Source organism: Amblyraja radiata, chromosome 24, assembly GCF_010909765.2.
Source record: "Amblyraja radiata isolate CabotCenter1 chromosome 24, sAmbRad1.1.pri, whole genome shotgun sequence".
Classification (NCBI taxonomy): Eukaryota; Metazoa; Chordata; class Chondrichthyes; order Rajiformes; family Rajidae; genus Amblyraja; species Amblyraja radiata.
The window spans coordinates 3707735-3727146 of record NC_045979.1 but is presented as its reverse complement, the minus strand read 5'-3'; the positions used below and the strand labels follow the sequence as shown (position 1 = coordinate 3727146).

At 44.1% G+C, this 19412-nt stretch overlaps 1 protein-coding gene across 1 annotated transcript in view; it reads right to left on the bottom strand.

The window, feature by feature from the left end:
* LOC116986702 (serine/threonine-protein kinase TBK1-like) overlaps positions 1–19412 on the bottom strand; it is a 71397-nt gene that overhangs the window by 15937 nt on the left and 36048 nt on the right. The window contains exons 11-16 of the mRNA XM_033042278.1: positions 17693–17784; positions 13213–13314; positions 10749–10812; positions 5256–5368; positions 3338–3414; positions 1138–1177 (exon numbers count right to left, since the gene is read on the bottom strand). Coding sequence (XP_032898169.1) covers positions 1138–1177; positions 3338–3414; positions 5256–5368; positions 10749–10812; positions 13213–13314; positions 17693–17784 — 488 coding nt within the window. The remainder of the gene's footprint in view (positions 1–1137; positions 1178–3337; positions 3415–5255; positions 5369–10748; positions 10813–13212; positions 13315–17692; positions 17785–19412) is intronic.

The window sequence follows — 19412 nt, the reverse complement described above, 5'->3', positions numbered from 1 at the left end:
TGACGTTCAAAGGATAATAATTGACACTGCTGTCACTGCCCAGTACATTGGCAAAGTTACCTCGAGTTATCTTGGCTTTGACAGAGACGCAAGGTGTTTGTTTTCATACAGCTCCTCACCGCACTTTTCTCAAAACTGCTAAAGCCCTTGCCAAAGATAGACGCAAAATGCTGGAGTAACTCCTCCCTCTGAAGAAGGGTCTCGACCCGAAACGTCACCCACTCCTTCTCTCCAGTGATGCTGCCAGTCCCGCTGAGTTACTCCAGCATTTTGTGTCTATCTTCGATTTAAACCAGGATCTACAGTTTCTTCCTGCACAAAGCCCTTGCCATGCATTGAAATATAATGTACGAGGTTAAATGGATACATTTGGAATAATTTTCCACACAGCAAGATCGCACTGATTGCTGAGATGAATGATCAGATTGTTTATTTTGTACAAATAAGCTGCCAGAGGAGCTTCTTATTCGGGTCAGCACTTGAGACCGAGCAGTAGTCTCTCAGTGCTGCAATGTGGCATCAGTCTTAGTTTATTTTAGAGATACAGCGCGGAAACAGGACCTTCGGCCCACCATGTCCACACCGATCAGCAATCCATGCACATTCACACTATCCTACACACACTAGGTTTGACAATGGTTTACATTTCAAAGTCAAAGTCAATTTTACTCGTCACATACACCCGGAGGTGCAGTGAAATGAATTTGCCAGCAGCGATACACTTAAAAACAACACACAATACCCAATAAGATTTAACACAAACATCCACCACAGCATTCTTCACTGTGGAGGAATGCAACAAAGTTCAGCCAGTCCACCTCCCTTGTTCACCCGTGGTCGGGGCCATGAACGGTCGAACACACTCCGCGGCTTGGATTGCCCGAATCGGCACTTTCCTACCAGAGACCGCGGCTTTAGGATGTTATAGGCCGCAGGCCGCCGGTCGGAGCTCTTCTCCTGCGATCCCCGGCGAGGGATCCCAGGTCCGGATGGTAATTTATGCCAAGCCGCTTAACCTACAAACCTGAAAGTCTTTGGAGTGTGGGAGGAAACCGAAGGTCTTCGAAGAAAATCCATGCGGTCATAGGGAGGGGCATTTAGGAACTTAACAGCATAAATCAAATAAACCAAACTTACTTCTCAAATTTATGGATCTGCTCATCATTATATTGAAGCTCTGAAAAGAAAAGAAAATTGTTGTAACATTCAATTGTTAATCAGGTCCTTGTTGTGATCTGTGGGGATGGTTATGCTGATTGCCCACTGCAATTTGTATTGATTTACAGGCAGATGTGCTTTAGGTCACAAAGAGATACAATATGGGAACAGGCCTTTCAGTTTGCTAAGCCCATGTTGACCACAAAGCAACCATTTTGACACTAATCATATACTAATCCATTTTATTTTGCCACCATTTAATTAAAAATTCCTCTCAGCCCCCCTCCCCGTATTCCACCACTCATTCATGCATCGGCTAATTTACAATGGCCAATTAACTCCAACCAAGCCACATGTGTCTAGTATGTCGGAATACCAAGGGAAACCATGTGGTCACAGGGTGAATGTGCTAACTGCATCCAGACTGCACCCGAGGTCAGGATCAAACAAGGGTTGCAGAATCTGGGAGAAAACAGCTCTACTAGATGTGCCACTGTGGCGCAGTGGTAGAGTTGCTGCCTTACAGTGCTTGCTGCGCTGGAGACCCGGGTTCGATCCCGACTACGGGTGCTGTCTGTACGGAGTTTGTACGTTCTCTCTGTAACCGTGTGCGTTTTCTCTGAGATCATCGGTTTCCTCCCACATGTATGTAGGTACGTTGGCTTGGTAAAAAATAAAATTGTCCCTAGTGTGTGTAGGATAGTGTTAATATACGGTGATCGCTGATCGGCGGGGACCCAGTATCCGAAGGACCTGTTTCCGTGCTGTTTCTCTAAACTAAAAACCTACGCCTGCTAACAAATAGCCTGCCACATATTGTACAGAACTGGATGAGATCATTGAGAAGCAACCAATTATTGGATGACATCGTGGAGAAGCAACCAAGGCAGGCAAGAAATATCATCTCAGAAGCAGGCTAAGAGGTCGAACTCTCTTGCATAGCTTCAACTGCCTGATGGTTCAATAAAAGGAACCTTATATTTCCATATGATACAACGTTATGTATCCCAGAGGGAAATTGGTCTGCCAACAGTAAAAAAAATACAGTCTGAAGACTGCAACGACCAGGTTCAGGAATAGCCACTTCCCCACAGCCATCAGGCTATTAAACTCGGCTCGGACAAACTCTGAACAATAATAACCCATTATCTGTTTATTTGCACTTGATCAGTTTATTTATTCATGTGTGTATATATTTATACAATGGTACATGGACACACTGATCTGTTCTGTAGTCATGCCTACTATGTTCTGTTGTGCTAAAGGAAAGCAAGAATTTAATTGTCCTATCAGGGACACATGACAATAAACTTTCTTGAACTTTTGAACTTGCATTTTCATAACTTTAGAATGTCTCAAAGCATTTCGTAGCCAATGAAGAACTTTTGAGATATTGGCATTACTGTAAGGTTGGAAATATGGTGACAAATTTGACCCCAGCAAGCTCCTACAACTAGCAATGTGATAATAGCCAGTTAACATTTTAGTGATATTTGTTTATATTAGTGGATACCCACAGATACCCTCATAAAAAGAGCCATGGGATCTATTATGTCTAACTGAGAGGTTTAGTGCCTCAAAAATATATGTCCCACACTGCAATATTCCCCCTATGCTGCAAGTATTAGCCTGGAATTGGTGCTCAAGCCTTTAGAACAAAACATGACCTCAAATCTCCTCAGATTCAGAGGCACGAGAGCATCATACAGCACGGAAATAGGCCCTTTGGTTCAAATCATCCAGGCAGACCAAGATGCTCCATCTAGGCTAGTCCCATTTGTCTCATATCCCTCAAAACCTATCCTATCCATGGACCAGTAGAAGTGTCCTTTAAATACTATGTTTGGGGCATCAGGCCTCAAACTATCGCTTCTAACAGTTCATTCCATGTACCCATCAACCTCGTGTAAAGGTTGCCCTTCGGGTTCATATTAAATCTTACCCCTCTCAACTTAACACATCTCCTCTTGTTTGTGATTCCGCCACCCAGGTTAAAAGACTCTGTGCATCCACCCTATCTACTCCCCTCATTATTTTAGACACCTCTCCAAAAATTCACCTGCATTATGATAGGTTCATGCAACCTTTGGCTTTGTGTAGCTTTGTAATAATGGACCAAATGTCCAATTTCTAGTCTGAGCTCTTGTGTATAATACCAGGAATAAAACAGTTGTCTTACTCATTTTCATTCGATCTTTTTTGAGTTGCCGGTGAATAGCAGACACTTTTTCAAGCAGGACTTCCACTTTGCCAATTCTACAAAGTAAATCAGAGGACAAAAATTATTAATTATTCTTTACTGGCTGATCTTCCAATTTATACTTTTCACCTCTTGGTTCCTCCTCTCCTTAAAATGCAACTCCAGTCAGGGCGACATAGTAACATAGAGGTAGAGCTAACTGCCCTGCAGCGCCTGTGACCCGGATTCGATCCTGAGTACGGGTGCTGTCTATATGGAGCTTGTACGTTCTCCCCGTGACCTGCGTGGGTTTTCTCTGAGATTTTCGATTTCCTCCCACACTCCAAACGTAAAGGTTTGTAGGTTAATTGGCTTGTTATAAATGTAAATTATCCCAAGTGTGTGCATGACGACATTGTGCACGGCAACATCATCCAATTGTCTACTCAGTTATTACATTCAAAATCAGCCTGGATCAAAACACATCAAACCGACCAAGGGCAGCCACGATGGCGCAACGGTAGAATTGCTGCCTTACAGCGCTTGCAGCACTAGCGACCCGGGTTCGATCCCGACTACAGGTCTTGCCTGAATGGAGTTTGACCGTTGTCCCTGTGACGGCGTGGATTTTCTCCGAGATCTTCGCTTTCCTCCCACATTCCAAAGACGTACAGGTTTGTACGTTAATTGGCTTGGTGTATGTGTAAATTGTCCCTGGTGTGTGTAGGATAGTGTTAATGTGCGAGGGACCGCTGGTCGGTGGGGCTAAAGGGCCTGTTTCCGTGCTGTATCTCTAAACTAAACGAAAAAATTAAAGGCTGGAGGACTTTTGCCGCTCTCCACCCAATCCCAATCCCCCCCCCCTCCCCGGTCTGACCATCACTTTCACTTTCATCTGGTGCAGTAATTCTAACAAAGCCAGAACAAGTTTTGCGGAAAGAAATGCGGGAAAGATATTGTTTTTGTGCCCCTTTTAAAATAGAAATTGAAAATCTGTTCAAAAGTGGAGTGCATTAATAACATTGCTAATATCATGCTCAGAATTTAACAATACCTATTTTACACAACCGTCTAAAATAAAGATTGGCCCTTTGGCTTTGTACACCTGAATCTGCTCAATTGAAGTTTCATACTGTAACCTCTTGCATTCTGAATGTGTCCATTCACCCGCTATACTCCTTCCCTCTGGATGGCCTGACCTAATTCACGCTGAAGAACAAAGAACAATTGCCAAGAGGACATTCGAGACACAGGGAAAGCTAGTGGATCAGATTCACCACATCAAAAGTCCCAAAGGCAATTACAGATGGATAATAAATGTTGGTGATGCCAGCACTGACAACATTCTAAAATAGGAATATAAAAGATAAGTGCGTTTGAGGAATGAGGAGAAGCAAGAGCTAGAAGTCTAAGTGGAGATTGAAAGTAATTTGAGAACAGCCAATGTGTAAGGAGGAACTGCAGATGCTGGTTTACACCAAAGATAGACACAAAATGCTGGAGTAACTCAGCGGGACAGGCAGCATCTCTGGAGAGGAGGAGTGGGGCATCAATGGGATATGATGCCTGACCCGCTGAGTTACCCCAGCATTTTGTGTCTATCTTCAATGACGGACTATAGTGCTCATGGGTAGAAAGACATTATGTGGGGTCTTTCTTTTATAAAGCATCTCCAAGAGAGTGAAGTGAAAAATTAGGAGCAATGGTTTTACAGGTGATTACTGAAATTGGAAATGCTTCGTTACAGGTATGTTACAGGGAGAGAAGGAACATAATTAAAATGGGAAGAATCAGGGTCATTGGGAGAATAGGAAATGTTGACTCCAGCAAAAGGCTAGCACAGATATGATGGGCTGAATGACATCGCCAAATGCTGCAATTCACTATGGCCGGGCTCCTTAGGTTCAACTGTGCTTACGTGCTGTCTTTATGATGGATGTCATTGGTAGTGGACCATTGAGCTGCTATCTGATCCAGTTGCTTCTGACTGTTTTGAACATTCTGGGAGATGGTTGCCAGGAAATGCACTGTCTGCAACACAAGATATTTAAATTTACATTCGATCAATATCCATGCTGAAGAGAATATTACATCGCAGTTATCGAGTACACATACAACCCAGGGTGAAGACCCTTCTACAGTGGCTTAGGCACAGAGTTCAATAATCCCATATATAGCACTGGTTAGATGTATCATACATTGAAACATTAAATACTTCAGGCTATGTTACTCGTAGACGAGTCACATTCCCTGTGCAATGTCCCATCAACTAACCCGTGCCAATTGCAACATGCTGTATGTACAGTATGAATCTCCCCCTGCACTTACCTTGGGGAAGCACAGTGGCGTAGCGGTAGAGCTACTGCCTTACAGCGCCAGAGACCCAGGTTCAATCCTGGCGTCGGGTGCTATCTGTACGGAGTTTATACGTTCTCCCCTTGACCTGCGTGGGTTTATCTGAGATCTTTGGTTTCCTCCCACACTCTAAAGACGTACAGGTTTGTAGGTTAATTGGCGTGGTATAATTGTAAAATTGTCCCTAGTGTGTATAGGGTAGCGTTAATGTGCGGGAATCGCTGGTCGGTGCGGACGCGATGGGCCGAAGGGTCTGTTTCCGTGCTGTATCTCTAAACTTAACTAAACCAAAACAATCAGCATTCCATCCTTGTCTTCCAGTTTTGAACAAGCGTCCCTTTCCCATTTACTCTAAGTCAATGATTTCTCTTGTATCCATTTTGTCCATTAGATTTATCAAACAAAAGCCTGGAAACTGGATTTGAAAAATATTATTTGGGTTCTCTGGATGCTTTCAAGAGAGAGCTAGATAGGGCTCTTAAAAATAGTGGAGTCAGGGGATATGGGGAGAAGGCAGGAACAGGGTACTGATTGGGGGTGATCAGCCATGATCACATTGAATGGCGGTGCTGGCTCGAAGGGCCGAATGGCCTACTCCTGCACCTATTGTCTATTGGGTCTTTTTCTCATTCTTAAATGAAGCAAAATAAACATTTTTATATTTCAAACTGGCAGCACCTATTTTTGACCAAAGTTCCTCCCATCAGTATATCAGGAAACGTCTACTTCCTGTTGTTTTTATTCAAAGATAGACACAAAATGCTGGAGCATCTCTGGAGAGAAAGAATGGGTGATGTTTCAGGATCATGAGGTCATAAGGAATAGGAGTAGAATTAGGCCATTCGGCTCATCATTCAATCATTACTGATCTATCTCTCCCTCCTAACCCCATTATCCTGCCTTCTCCCCATAGCCTCCGAAACCTGTACTGATCAAGAATCTATCCATCTCTGCCTTTAAAATATCCACTGACTTGGCCTCAGTGACTAAATAAATTTCTCCTCGTCTCCTTCCTAAAAGAATATCCTTTAATTCTGAGGCTATGGTCTCTAGTTCTAGACTCTCCACCAATGAAAACATCCTCTCCACATCCACTCGATCCAAGCCTTTCACTATTCTGTATGTGTCAATGAGGTCCCCCCCCTCATTCTTCTAAACTCCAGTGAGTACAGTCCCTGTGCTTACAAATGCTCATACTATGTTAACCTACTCATTCCTGGGATCATTCTTGTAAACCTCATCTGGACCCTCTCCAGAGCCAGGACATCCTTCCTCAGATATGCTACCCAAAATTGCTCACAATATGCCAAATGCAGCCTTACCAGCGCGTTATAGAGCCTCAACATTACATCCCTATTTTTGTATGCAAGCCCTCTTGAAATAAATGCTAGCATTGAGTTTGCTTACTTTACTACTGATTCAACTTGCAGATTAACTATTTGGGAATCCTGCACCAGCACTCCCAAGTCCCTTTGCACCTCTGATTTCTGGATTCTTTCCCTATTTAAAAATAGTCTACGTCTTTATTCCTACTACCAAAATGCAAGACCAAAATGCTACACAATATTCCATCTGCTACTTCTCTGCCCACTCCGGCAACCTGTCCAAATCCTCCTGCAGAGTCCCTGCTTTCTCCACTCCACCTATTTTCGTATCATCCGCAAACTTTGCCACAAAGCCTTCAATCCACTCGTCCAAATCATTAATGTGATGAGGACTGGCAGAAGAAGGATGAGACACTTCTTCAGACTGATGAATGTTTTGAACTGAAACTTCATGCATTCCTTGTCTCCAGAGATGCTACCTGTCCCACTGAGTTACTCCAGCATTTTGTGTCTACCTTCGGTTTAAACCAGCATGTGCAGTTCTTCGTACATATATTTTATTCCTAGGCTGGTATCATTTTGTGCATGTGACTTACTGACAGATGTTGGACAGAAACGTCATGACTTACTAGCTTCACTCAGTGGAGTGCATCGGAAACCACTTGGGAATTAAAAGGCCTCTCTCTGCGTTCCCTCCCTGCTGGACCTTTGCGTTTATTTTAGTTGATTCTCCATCAGAGATTTATGTGTCTTATACCGTTACAGGCTAAAGGACCTGTCCCACTTACGCCATTTTTTCGACGACTGCCAGTATCCTTCATAGTGGCAGCAGGTCGCCACTGGATTTTCAACATGCTGAAAATTTTCGGTGACCTTTATGACGGGTGCCGGGAGGCGTCGAAAACATTGCCTAAGTGGGACAGGCCCTTAACAACATAGACAAAGTCTACAGTGTCTGTTTACTCAGTACACAGGAGAAATTCAAACTGCACAGAGTGCTCCATTAGTCAAAACCATGCCATTTAAGCAATAACCTGTTCTGACTTTCCCCACTATTTTTCCCCCATTCCTTGCTGTTTCTCCCTCCCTCTTTGCTTTTCTCCGTATTCCCTCAGCTCCATGTCAGGCCTCCCCGTGGTCAGGCAGGAGTCATAGAGTGATACAGTGTGGAAACAGGCCCTTCGGCCCCACTCGCCCACACCGGCCAACAATGTCCCAGCTACACTAGTCCCACTTGCCCGCACCTGGTCCATATCCCTCCAAATCTGTCCTCTCCAGTCCCCGTCTAAGATCGTGCAAGTGGACTTCTGACACTTTCAAACAACAGGAAACAACATCAGTAATTTCTTCGTGAGGATGCCCTGACTTAGCAATTCTTCTGGTAACAATTCTGGTCGGAGTGACACAGTGCCATGGGGCAGTCATGGAGCAGCACAGCTGGCGGAGCTGCTGCCTCACAGCACCAGAGACCCAGGCTTGGTCCTGATCTCAGGTGCTGTCTGTGTGGAGTTTGCACGTTCTTCCTGTGACTCCCATGGGTTTCTTCTGGATGCTCCAATTTTCACCCACATCCCAAATATGTGCGGGTTTGTAGGTTTACTGGTCTCTGTAAAATGTCCCCTAATGTGTAGGACGCAAAAGTGGGTTAACAGAACTAGCGTGACCGTGTGATCGATGGCCGGCATGGACTCGAGGGGGCCGAAGGGCCTGCTTTCATGCTGTAGCTATTTATGATAAAACCCCAAAATACTGCAGGCGCTGGAATCTTTGGCAGAAAACTAGTGCTGGAGGAACTCAGCAGGTCCGGCAGCATCTGTGGAGGGAAACTGTCAGATGATATTTTAGGTCAGGACCCTTCTTCAGCATTTTGTAAGCCCACCCTTACCTCTTCAATGTTGGCTGTCCATTTAACCTGACACACAATGTTGGCTGTCCATTTCCTTGCAAAGATGCTGCCTATTGAGCTTCATCAGCATTTTGTTTTTTGCTAGATTCTTCCAAGGATCTCAAATTTAGCTTTAGGGAAAATGTAACATTGACCTCGGGCATGCAAAATGTGTAAAATCTATATTCTATGCTTGTGTATGACTTCCCCTATCCCATTTAATGTTTTCTCTCCCTCGGTAAGGTTCTAAACTTAGGAAAAGAAAACCAAGAATCCATGCCATCCATTTAGTGAGATAAGCCTAGCCTTCCTCCAGATACATATGTTGGCCAAATAACCTTGGCCATCAAAACACTAACACACAAGAGTTAAAATAGTCAAATCAAATTTTTCAATTGCTTCTTCTTCCATGACAGTTTTTTGTAAGGAAGAGCTTTTGCGTTAGGAAGTGGGGTTTTTGGCCTCACTTCTGAACAACTCTGATATTTAGAAACATTCTGCAGTGCCAGAATTACGGTATAGGAAAGAACTGTGCCTGTTGGCTCACTACACACCGACACCGGAAAAAGAAGGGTCTCAACCCAAAACGTCTCCCATTCCTTCTCTCCAGAGATGCTGCCTGTCCCGCTGAGTTACTCCACCATTTTGTGTCTGTCTTCGGTATAAACCAGCATCTGCAGTTCCTTCTGACTCGGTTTATTCCAAGGCTGGTATCATTTTGTGCTTGTGATTTACTGACAGATATTGTAGGTATGTTGCAAAACCTACCTTAAGCGTCGCTGCAGATCTGTCCCAGCCCGTGTGTGTGATTATGGCGCCGTTTAGAGGGGGGCGGGTTTAAAACGCGATTTTCCCTAGGCTGTTCAAATCGAGCTTGTTCAGCCTACCTCAGTTGCTGACGAAAAATCGCTTGAAGTTTCGCTCGCTGTAGCTATTTTTACATTTTATGGGTTTATTTAATTATTATAGTAAGTTAAAAATTAACCTCTAAACCCGCGACCGCCGACAATGGGTCGGATCTCATACAGGGGACAACGGAAGGTAGGTTGTTTATTTTTACATTAAAAAGCGTTTCTTAAGATCCCTTTATACAAAGTTTAATATTGCGAGTAGCTAATTTGGGGCCCCATTAAATCCCGCAGTATTTTTCTGGGCATTTGGGGCACAAATCTACCGCAATGTGAACGTTCTAAACCAGCGCGTTCCACAGGATCCCACTCTAAAGCTGATTTAAATGACCATTAATTTACAGCAATTGAACACTAAATTCCTTCCTTTTGGCCTATAAATTCATGTAAATGAGATTTAAAAATCATGTTTTGTTGTGAATTCTTTGTGAATATTATTTGGACACTTAGGCTATTTAAAAATGTTAATCATTTCTTAAGAAATGGATAGATGTTTAGATCTAGTAATTGAAGTTTGGAATTAGCTACAATTGGGTAACTAACTAACTATATGCTTTAATTTCAGGTCATCCAAGTAAGATTATTTTATATTTGTTTCAGAATGCTTCAATCTATGATAACTGAAAATTTCATTCAGTTCTCTTAATTTTTAAGAAAGTTATGGGCTTTTGACTGTCCACGATCACAGCTTTTTTGTTATGTCCATAGATGCTAATTTCCGAGTATGAAAATGGCCATAACTTTTTAAATACTTGAGATATGAAAGTGAATTAGGTGTCAAATTAAACTTCTTTTTATGCTTTATCTGATGGGATAAATTGCAGACTTGATTTTTAAAATCTCAAAATTTTGTAACATTGCTAGATATTGGACTGAAAAGTCATGACTTACGATCAAACTCAGTTCCTTCCGACACCCGTAATTAACAACTGACTTACCAACTGCAACTTCATGTGTACATCACCTCCCTCGGATGGATTCATTCGAGACTGTTGGCCATATCTGCAAGGAAGCGTTTAACAATTAATGTTCTGATTTATTCTGCGTATGTTCCATACCTGTCTTCTGTGGTTCTTAACAACTACAGACAGCATCACAATGAAAATGGCCCCATAGCAGAAGTGGCCACTTCCATAGCTGGAAGCTGGAAGTATCCTGAGCTAATTCTGCTACCACCACCATCTACTGCAACAAGTGATGGCTCCCACTGATTGTCGCCGGAAGCTTGCATCCTTGTCAGGACGGACCATGACAGCGATGTCAACATTTGTAACATTTGAAGATGGACATGAAAGAATAAGAATGAAAATAACTGATGTGGAGGAAGGAACTGCAGATGCTGGTTTACACCGAAGATAGACACTAAATGCAGGAGTAACTCAGCGGGACAGGCAGTATCTCTGGAGACAGGGAATGGGTGATGTTTCAGGTCGAGACCCCTCTTCAGACTGATGGTCAGCCTAGCCTGATGAAGCAAACAAGCTGATTAAAAGTGAAGAAATGCGAGATATGTACACTGTGCAAGCAACATTTACAATGAATTGGTTTGTACGGCACAGATTACAAGGGTAATCACTGCCCCCATTCCTGTAGCAAGGAAGGATTTGCACCTGAATGTTTTTCCCTCTCATAAAGACCCGTTCTTGCTGAATGCTGCCTCATCAGTAAAGATCAAGTTCAACCTCCTGCTCCACGCATCACCATACAAGAATGAGCCAGAAAGGTGAATGTAGGAAGAATCTTATTCCAGGAAGTTCTGATTTTTTCAAGTATATCTTGCTGGTAATATTTCCCCTCTCACATTCAACTTGTGTCTTCTGTTTCTTGATTCCCCTGTTGAGAAAAGATCAACTAGGGCAAAGATGCTGTGTCTTTACTCAACTTTATCTATTCGACTCATGATCACTTCTATAAGACCACCCTTTATCCTCTTGCACACCAAGGAATAGAGTCCTAGCCCACCCAACTACTCCCTTTAGCTCGGGAACTCAAGTCGTGGCAGCATCCTCGTAAATCTTTTTAGACAGATACATGGATATACATGGATGGGACATGTTGGTCAGTGTGGGCAAGGTGGGCCGAAGAGCCTGTTTCCACACTGTAAGACTCTATGGCTGTGGAGGCCAAGTCAATGGATATTTTTAATGCGGAGATTGGCAGATTCTTGATCAGTACAGACTCATCTACAGACTCTCCCCCTGAAGGAGGCTCTGCTCTGCACCCGCACTTGGAGTCACCAATAATGGTAAACCTTTTAACCTCTTTGTCAACGAGAAGGACGGATATGATGGTGGTCCTCACTCAGCAGCAAGGAGGGCTACAAAGTCCCAGTGGCTACTATTCTGCTGAATTGGGCAATGCTGCCTTGGGATGGGGAAGTTGTCTGAGCTGTTGAATCAACTTGATGTGTCATCATGGCAACCGCAGTTCTGGTTCTGGATCACAAATTAACTCTTTAGTACACCCATTCCGTCCACACTTTGTTCTCCATGAAGAGCATGAAGAGTCTCACAAGGTCGGCACGGTGGTGCAGCGGTCGAGTTGCTGCTTTACAGCGCCAGAGGCCCGGGTTCGAACCCGACTGATGTCTGTTTGGAGTTTGTACGTTCTCACTGTGACCGCATGGGTTTTCTGCAAGATATTTGGTTTCCTCCCACACTCCAAAGATGTACAGGTTTGTAGGCTAATTGGCTTGGTAAATGTTAAATTGTCCCTAGTCTGTGTAGGATAGTGTTAGCGTGCGGGGATCGCTGGTCAGTGAGGACTTGACGGGTCGAGAGGCCTGTTTCCGCACTGTATCTCTAAACTAAAACTAAGTGACCGCTGCTAGATGGACAAGATGGAGAGCGGTATTGGAAGCCCCAAACCTCCACGTTGCCTGTGCCAGTCCAGTCAACCCCTCGACTGTGCAAGTGCTTCCCAAGGAGCAGAGGGGGAGAGCAGAGGGGGAGAGCATGCCTGTGCTAAGTTATTGGGAGAAACCACTTTGCAGCAGTGAAACCACTGGAAAATCCCGATCTGATTCTCTATACTGATGGCACCTCCTTTGTGGACAATGGTGCTCAAAAAGCAGGATGTGCAATTTCAAGTCCCCATATTCCTTGATTGCGTTAGCCCTAAGAGCTAAATATAACTCTCTCTTGAATACATCAGGTGAATTGGCCTCTGTGAATTTCCAAACTGCCTTCTGTGGCAGGAAATTCCACAGATTCACAACTCTCTGGGTGAAAAATAATTCAAATGAGGAGCAGGTGTAGATCACTCAAGGCTGCTCGTCCATTGAACAAGACTGGGGCTGATCTGATTGAAACCTCCACACTCATTCTTTTGCCCCATGGGACTCTCCTTGTCGAGTGATTGCTACATCCCTGAAAATAATTGAAAAGAACAATCAGTACTCACATTTTCTGAATTCTCATCATGGTGCTCTTGCAGAAATCCAGCTTCAGATTCAAAGTTGCAACCCGCTGAACCGTATTTCTGCATTCCTCTTTCAAAATGGCACTAGGAAATCAATCAATCTATTAGAACTGCTAAGTCAGGTAGATTTTATTGTCAATCCATTTGCCAACAAGTTTGTCCATCAATCACACCGCTGCCAGGCTCTTACTCCTGCAACCAACCTATAAATCAAAACTGGTCTATCACCTGTCAATACATTAAAAAAACAAAGTTAGTCAGCCGGAGCTCAGGTGGCAATTCCCAAATTATTGAACAGCCGTGATAAAGATTTTGAAATAGGTTTCAACTCAATAAATGGGGAGCTAAATCATGCAGGTCTATGGTGAGACATATGTTTGCCATAGATAAAGAAAGAATTCAGTCCCATTTGTATTCATCGGGTCACATTGGGCCTTTTTTATTACACCCAATTGTCTCTTAAATAATTCCGCGATTTATGCCTCCACAACTCTATTCTGGAGTTTATTCTCTCTGGTGCTAATCCCACATCTAATGGACACATCTGACATCAATTCCAAAATTATCCTTTCACCGGTTTGTGTTGGTCTTCTTCACAAATTATATTTAAAACAATGCCTTAGGTTAGCATTATCATGTAATTAAATTATACACCTCAAGATAAAACAATGGACATCCTCTGGACAGGTAGGGAGGAGCTGCAGATGTTGGTAGGCACAAAATGCTGGCGTAACTCAAGATTCAATTTGATTGTCACATGTACCAATTAAGGTACAGTGAAATTTGAGTTACTATACAGCCATACTAACTAAAAAAGCCCGCTGAGTTACTCCAGCATTTTGTGTCTATCTTAGAAATTAAACTCACAGGCCAGCCCCGTCTTTATCCATAACTATCTTAAAGCTAACAGAACAGTGGTAACTGGTTCTAAAAAGCTTACCGACAAACACATCAGACACTTGCCTCTCCCAATTTCCTAAGACTAGATCAGGCATTCCCCTCTCCTGTGTATGGCCCTCTATATATTCCCCGAGGAAACACTCCTGAACACATCTGACAAATTCCACCCTATTTAAACCTTTTGCATTATGACAGTCCCATTATTCATTGGGACAGCTAAAATCCCTTACAATAACAACCTCATTAGTCCTGCAGCTCCCTGCAATCTCCTGGCATATTTGTTCTTCTAATTCCAAACGACAATTTGGAGGCTTGTAATATACTCCCAATAAGGTGATCATCCCCATTTAATTTCTCAGCTCAAAGCCATCACTGGGCGAACCATCAGGAATGTAATCTCAGACGACTGCCATGACATTCTCCTTAATCAATAAAGGGTCCTAACCTGCAGAAGTCACCCATCCTTTTTCTCCAGTGAGGTTGCATGACCAGCTGAGTTACTCCAGCACAGCGGTCAAGGAAAGAGCGTTCACGTCGTGGCCCTGTTTCCACCAATCTTTCCACCACCACGCACAAGACAGACACCATTGTATACAGATGCCGAGTAGTGTGATCAGCTCTGGCTGAAGACCTTCTAATCTTGTGTGTGGGCTCGGTAAGAAGAAGACTCCAGCACTTTGTATCTATCTAAAATAAAACCCCTTCTTCTTTTATCCCCACATCTATCTCCCCAGTTCCATCTGCACCCTGGAGCATTAAGCTGCCCGTCCAGTCCCTCTCTTAAGCAGGTTTCTGTAATGGCTACGTTCCATTTGTACATACTGTAGTGTAACAATACCGAGAGTAGTGTAGAACCAAACACAGAACCAAAGACAAGACAAGGACCAAGTTAAACTCAAAAATGTTTTTTCTAAAATCCTGAGCAACAAGGCTCAGCATAAGAATATTCAAGACTGAACAGAGAGAGACACAAACAGCAAAACTGAAATAGGGAACTCAATAGGTAACACGAATGATAATGACACACAGGTGAAAACAATTAAACGTAATTGAAGGCAAGGGAACACAGTCTCTGCTGCCCCCCGTGGACAGGAGAGGGATCAGCGTGCACCGTGACATGGCTCACATTAAAACAGGTTCAATTCAACCCAACAGTCCTTCCTCACCGAAGATAGTCACAAAATGCTGGAGTAACTCAGCGGGACAGGCAGCATCTCTGGAGAGAAGGACTGGGTGGCGTTTCGAGTTGAGACCCGTGTTCAGTCTCGACCTGAAACGTCACCTATTCCTTCCCTCCAGAGATGTTGCCTGTCCCGCTGAGCAACTCCAGAATTTTGTGTCTATCTTCAGTGTAAACCAGCATCTGCAATTCCTTCCTACAGTCCTCCATCGCTGCCTGCCATTCTCCTGCCTATTCCATCCACTGGACTTTCATTCATCATCATCATCTATACAGGTTTCCAGCCACTCACCTGCTGCAGTCCTGCAATGGGTCCCACCCACCCTGCCAACCTAGTTTAAACCCACCTGTATAACACTAGCAAACCTGCCAACTAGGTATTGGTTTCCCTCCTGTTCAGCTACAACCCATCCTCTTGTTTAGGTCACCTCTGCCCCAGAAGTGATCCCAATGGTCCAGAATTCGGAATCCCGACACCCTGCACCAACTCCTCAGCCACAAATTCATCTCCCCTTCCAGTTCTTACCCTCACCAGCACCTAGCGCTGGAAGTAATCCAGAGATGGCGACACTGGAGGTCCCGCTTTTGAGTCTTTTACCTCACTCCCTATACTCATTATGCAGGATCTCTCTCTCCTTTTCCTACCTATATCATTTGTGCTGACATGCAGCTGCTCAGCCTCCCCTTTGAGAATGTCATGCAGTCGCTCCGAGATGTCCTGAACCCTGGCACCAAGAACGTAGCACACCATCCTGGTGTCTCGATTGCTGCCGTAGAATCTCCAGTCTTCCCCCCTAACTAAAGAGTCGCCTACCACTATGGGTCTGCTTCTATGAGTCTTGCCCTGCACTGCTGTGTCTCAGAGGCAGGGTGGGTGCCACAGCCCTGCCTGATACTGCTGTTCAACCCTAACAGGTTAACCCTCCCACAGCATCTAAAAGGGTGTGTACCTGTTCAGAAGGGAGATGGCCACAGGGGTCAGCTGCACTCCATGTCTACCTCCCTCCCTCATGGTCACCCACCTTCTCTCTTCCTGCACCTTAGGTGTGACCATCTCACTCGACCTCTTATCCAAGAAGCTCGCATTCTCCCCGATGAAAAGATGAAAGAATGAAGAGTTTATTGTCATGTGACGAGTCACAGTGAGATTCTTACGTGGCAAAGAGTCGCCACATAAAAGGTGCTGACTAAGTCACAAAGTATACCGCGCCAGCTCCTTCTTTGTTTCCCCCCCCCCCCCCATCACGGCGGTCCCTCCACGCCGGGTCCTCCACTGTTCCTGAGGCCCCCAGCCGCAGTTTCAGTTCCCTAACGCGGCCTGTAAGAAACTGCACCTAAACACAATGCCCACAGGTGTGGTCATCGGAGACAGCAGCAGTCCCCCTAACTTCCTACACACTACAGGGGGAGCATTGTACCAGCTTACCTGCCATCACCACGGCAATAAACCCGGAAAGAGAAAATTTAAAAAACAAGAATATGTGAAATGTCCAACACTAGAGGGCGTAACTACAAGATGAGAGGGGGAAAGTTCAATGGAGAAGTGCGGGGCAAGTTTTATTTTACACAGAGTGGTGTGGGTCTGGTGTGTTAGTAGAGGCACGTAGGATTGTGATGCTGTGTGGTTTTTGGATAGGCACATGGAGTGCAGGGAATAGAGGGATGTGGATCATGCACAAACAGATGAGATCAGTTAAACTTGGCGTCATGTTCGGCACAAACATTGTGGGCCAAAGGGCAATGTTTCATTCCTATGCTGTCCTGTTCAATACTCTATGTTCAATGTTCTATCAGTTAGTCGCTTCTGAATCCATACCATGTCACTGTTAATCCTGTGCATCTTAATCTTCTAGATCAGCCCACCATGGGGAACTGCCTTACTAAAATCCCTAACCTCACTTTTGTCACCTCCTCAAAAATCTCCATCAAGTTTGTAACAGTAATTGTCTGACAGTAAAGAGGGATATATTTCTGCATGATATAATCATACAGCATAGAAACAGCCCCTTCATCCCCACCTGCATGCGTTTGGGCTGCATCCCTTAAAATAATATTGCATCAACTTAAAATCATATTGCAGGAAAGCAATAATATCATTCACTACAGGAAGAACATTGGGCTGAGTAAAGGGCCTGTCCCACTTTCACGACCCAATTCACAACCTTTTTTACTCGTGGACATTTTTCATCAGGCTAGAAAAACACCCCGACCTACTTGATGCCAGGAGTACCTACGACTAGAATCACGGCCTGCTACGACCTCCCACGACCTTGTGACGACCATGCTGCGAGTATGAGTCAAGGGCAAACTCGGCAGAGGTCGCGAATTAGGTCGTGAAAGTGGGACAGGGGCTTTAGCTTTTCAACCTCTGCAGATACTCACAGCATCCAATATACGCCCCGGAGTATGAAGTCCTGACATTTCATGAGGGATTTTGTGATCCTTAGCAGCTGATGAACAGCACATGTCACAATCTGGAACAGAAGAAGCATATACTCAGCACAATCAATCCCCAGTTAACAATGGTACAATAAACAAACAGAGGAAAATAATAAAACGCAGTAGAAGGCCATTCATGTGCAGGAAGCAACTGCAGATGCAGGTTTACGCTGAAGATAGATACAAAAAGCTGGAGTAACTCAGCGGGACGGGCAGCATGTCTGGAGAGATGGAATGGGTGACGTTTCGGGTTGAGGCGTTTCCAGGTCTGAAGAAGGGTCTCGGCCCGAAACGTCTCCCATTCCTTCTCTCCAGAGATGCTGCCCGTCCCGCTGAGTTACTCCAGCATTTTGTGTCTGTCAGAAGGCCACTCATGCCTGCTTCCCCCATTCAGTAAGATCATGCCTTGTCGGTATCATTATCCTGTGTTGCCTACATATACAGTGCCCTCCATAATGTTTGGGAGAAAGACCCATCATTTATTTATTTGCCTCTGTACTCCACAATTTGAGATTTGTAATAGAGAAAAAAAATCACATGTGGTTAAAGTGCACATTTTCAGATTTTATTAAAGGGTATTTTTATACATTTTGGTTTCACCATGTAGAAATTACAGCTGTGTTTATACATTGTTCCCCCATTTCAGGGCACCATAATGTTTGGTACACATGGCTTCACAGGTGTTTGTAATTGCTCAGGTGTGTTTAAATGCCTCGTTAATGCAGGTATAAGAGAGCTAAGCACCTAGTCTTTCCGCCAGTCTTTCCATCACCTTTGGAAACTTTCTTTGATGTTTATCAGCATGAGGACCAAAGTTATGCCAATGAAAGTCAAAGAAGCCATTATGAGATTGAGAAACAAGAATAAAACTGTTAGAGACATCAGCCAAATCTTAGGCTTACCAAAATCAACTGTTTGGAATTACTAATCACAAAGGGACTGGCAGCCCAAGGAAGACCTCCGCAGCTGATGACAGAAGAATTCTCTCTATAATAAAGAAAAATCCCCAAACACCTGTCCGACAGATCAGAAACACTCTTCAGGAGTCAGGTGTGGATTTGTCAATGACCACTGTCTGCAGAAGACTTCATGAACAGAAATACAGAGGCTACACTGCAAGATGCAAACCACTGGTTAGCCGCAAAAATAGGATGGCAAGATTGCAGTTTGCCAAGAAGTACTTAAAAGAGCAACCACAGTTCTGGAAAAAGGTCTTGTGGACAGATGAGATGAAGATTAATTTATATCAGGGTGATGGCAAGAGCAAAGTATGGAGGAGAAAAGGAAATGCCCAAGATCCAAACCATACCACCTCATCTGTGAAACACGGTGGTGGGGGTATTTTGGTCTGGGCATGTATGGCTGCTGAATGTACTGGCTCACTTATCTTCATTAATGATACAACTGCTGATAGTAGTAGCATAATTAATTCTGAAGTGTATAGACACATCCTATCTGCTCAAGTTCAAACAAATGCCTCAAACTCATTGGCCGGCTGTTCATTCAACAGCAAGACAATGATCCCAAGCATACTGCTAAAGCAACAAAGGAGTTTTTCCAAAGCTAAAAAATGGTCAATTCTTGAGTGGCCAAGTCAATCACCCGATCTGAACCCAATTGAGCATGCCTTTTATATGCTGAAGAGAAAACTGAAGGGGACCAG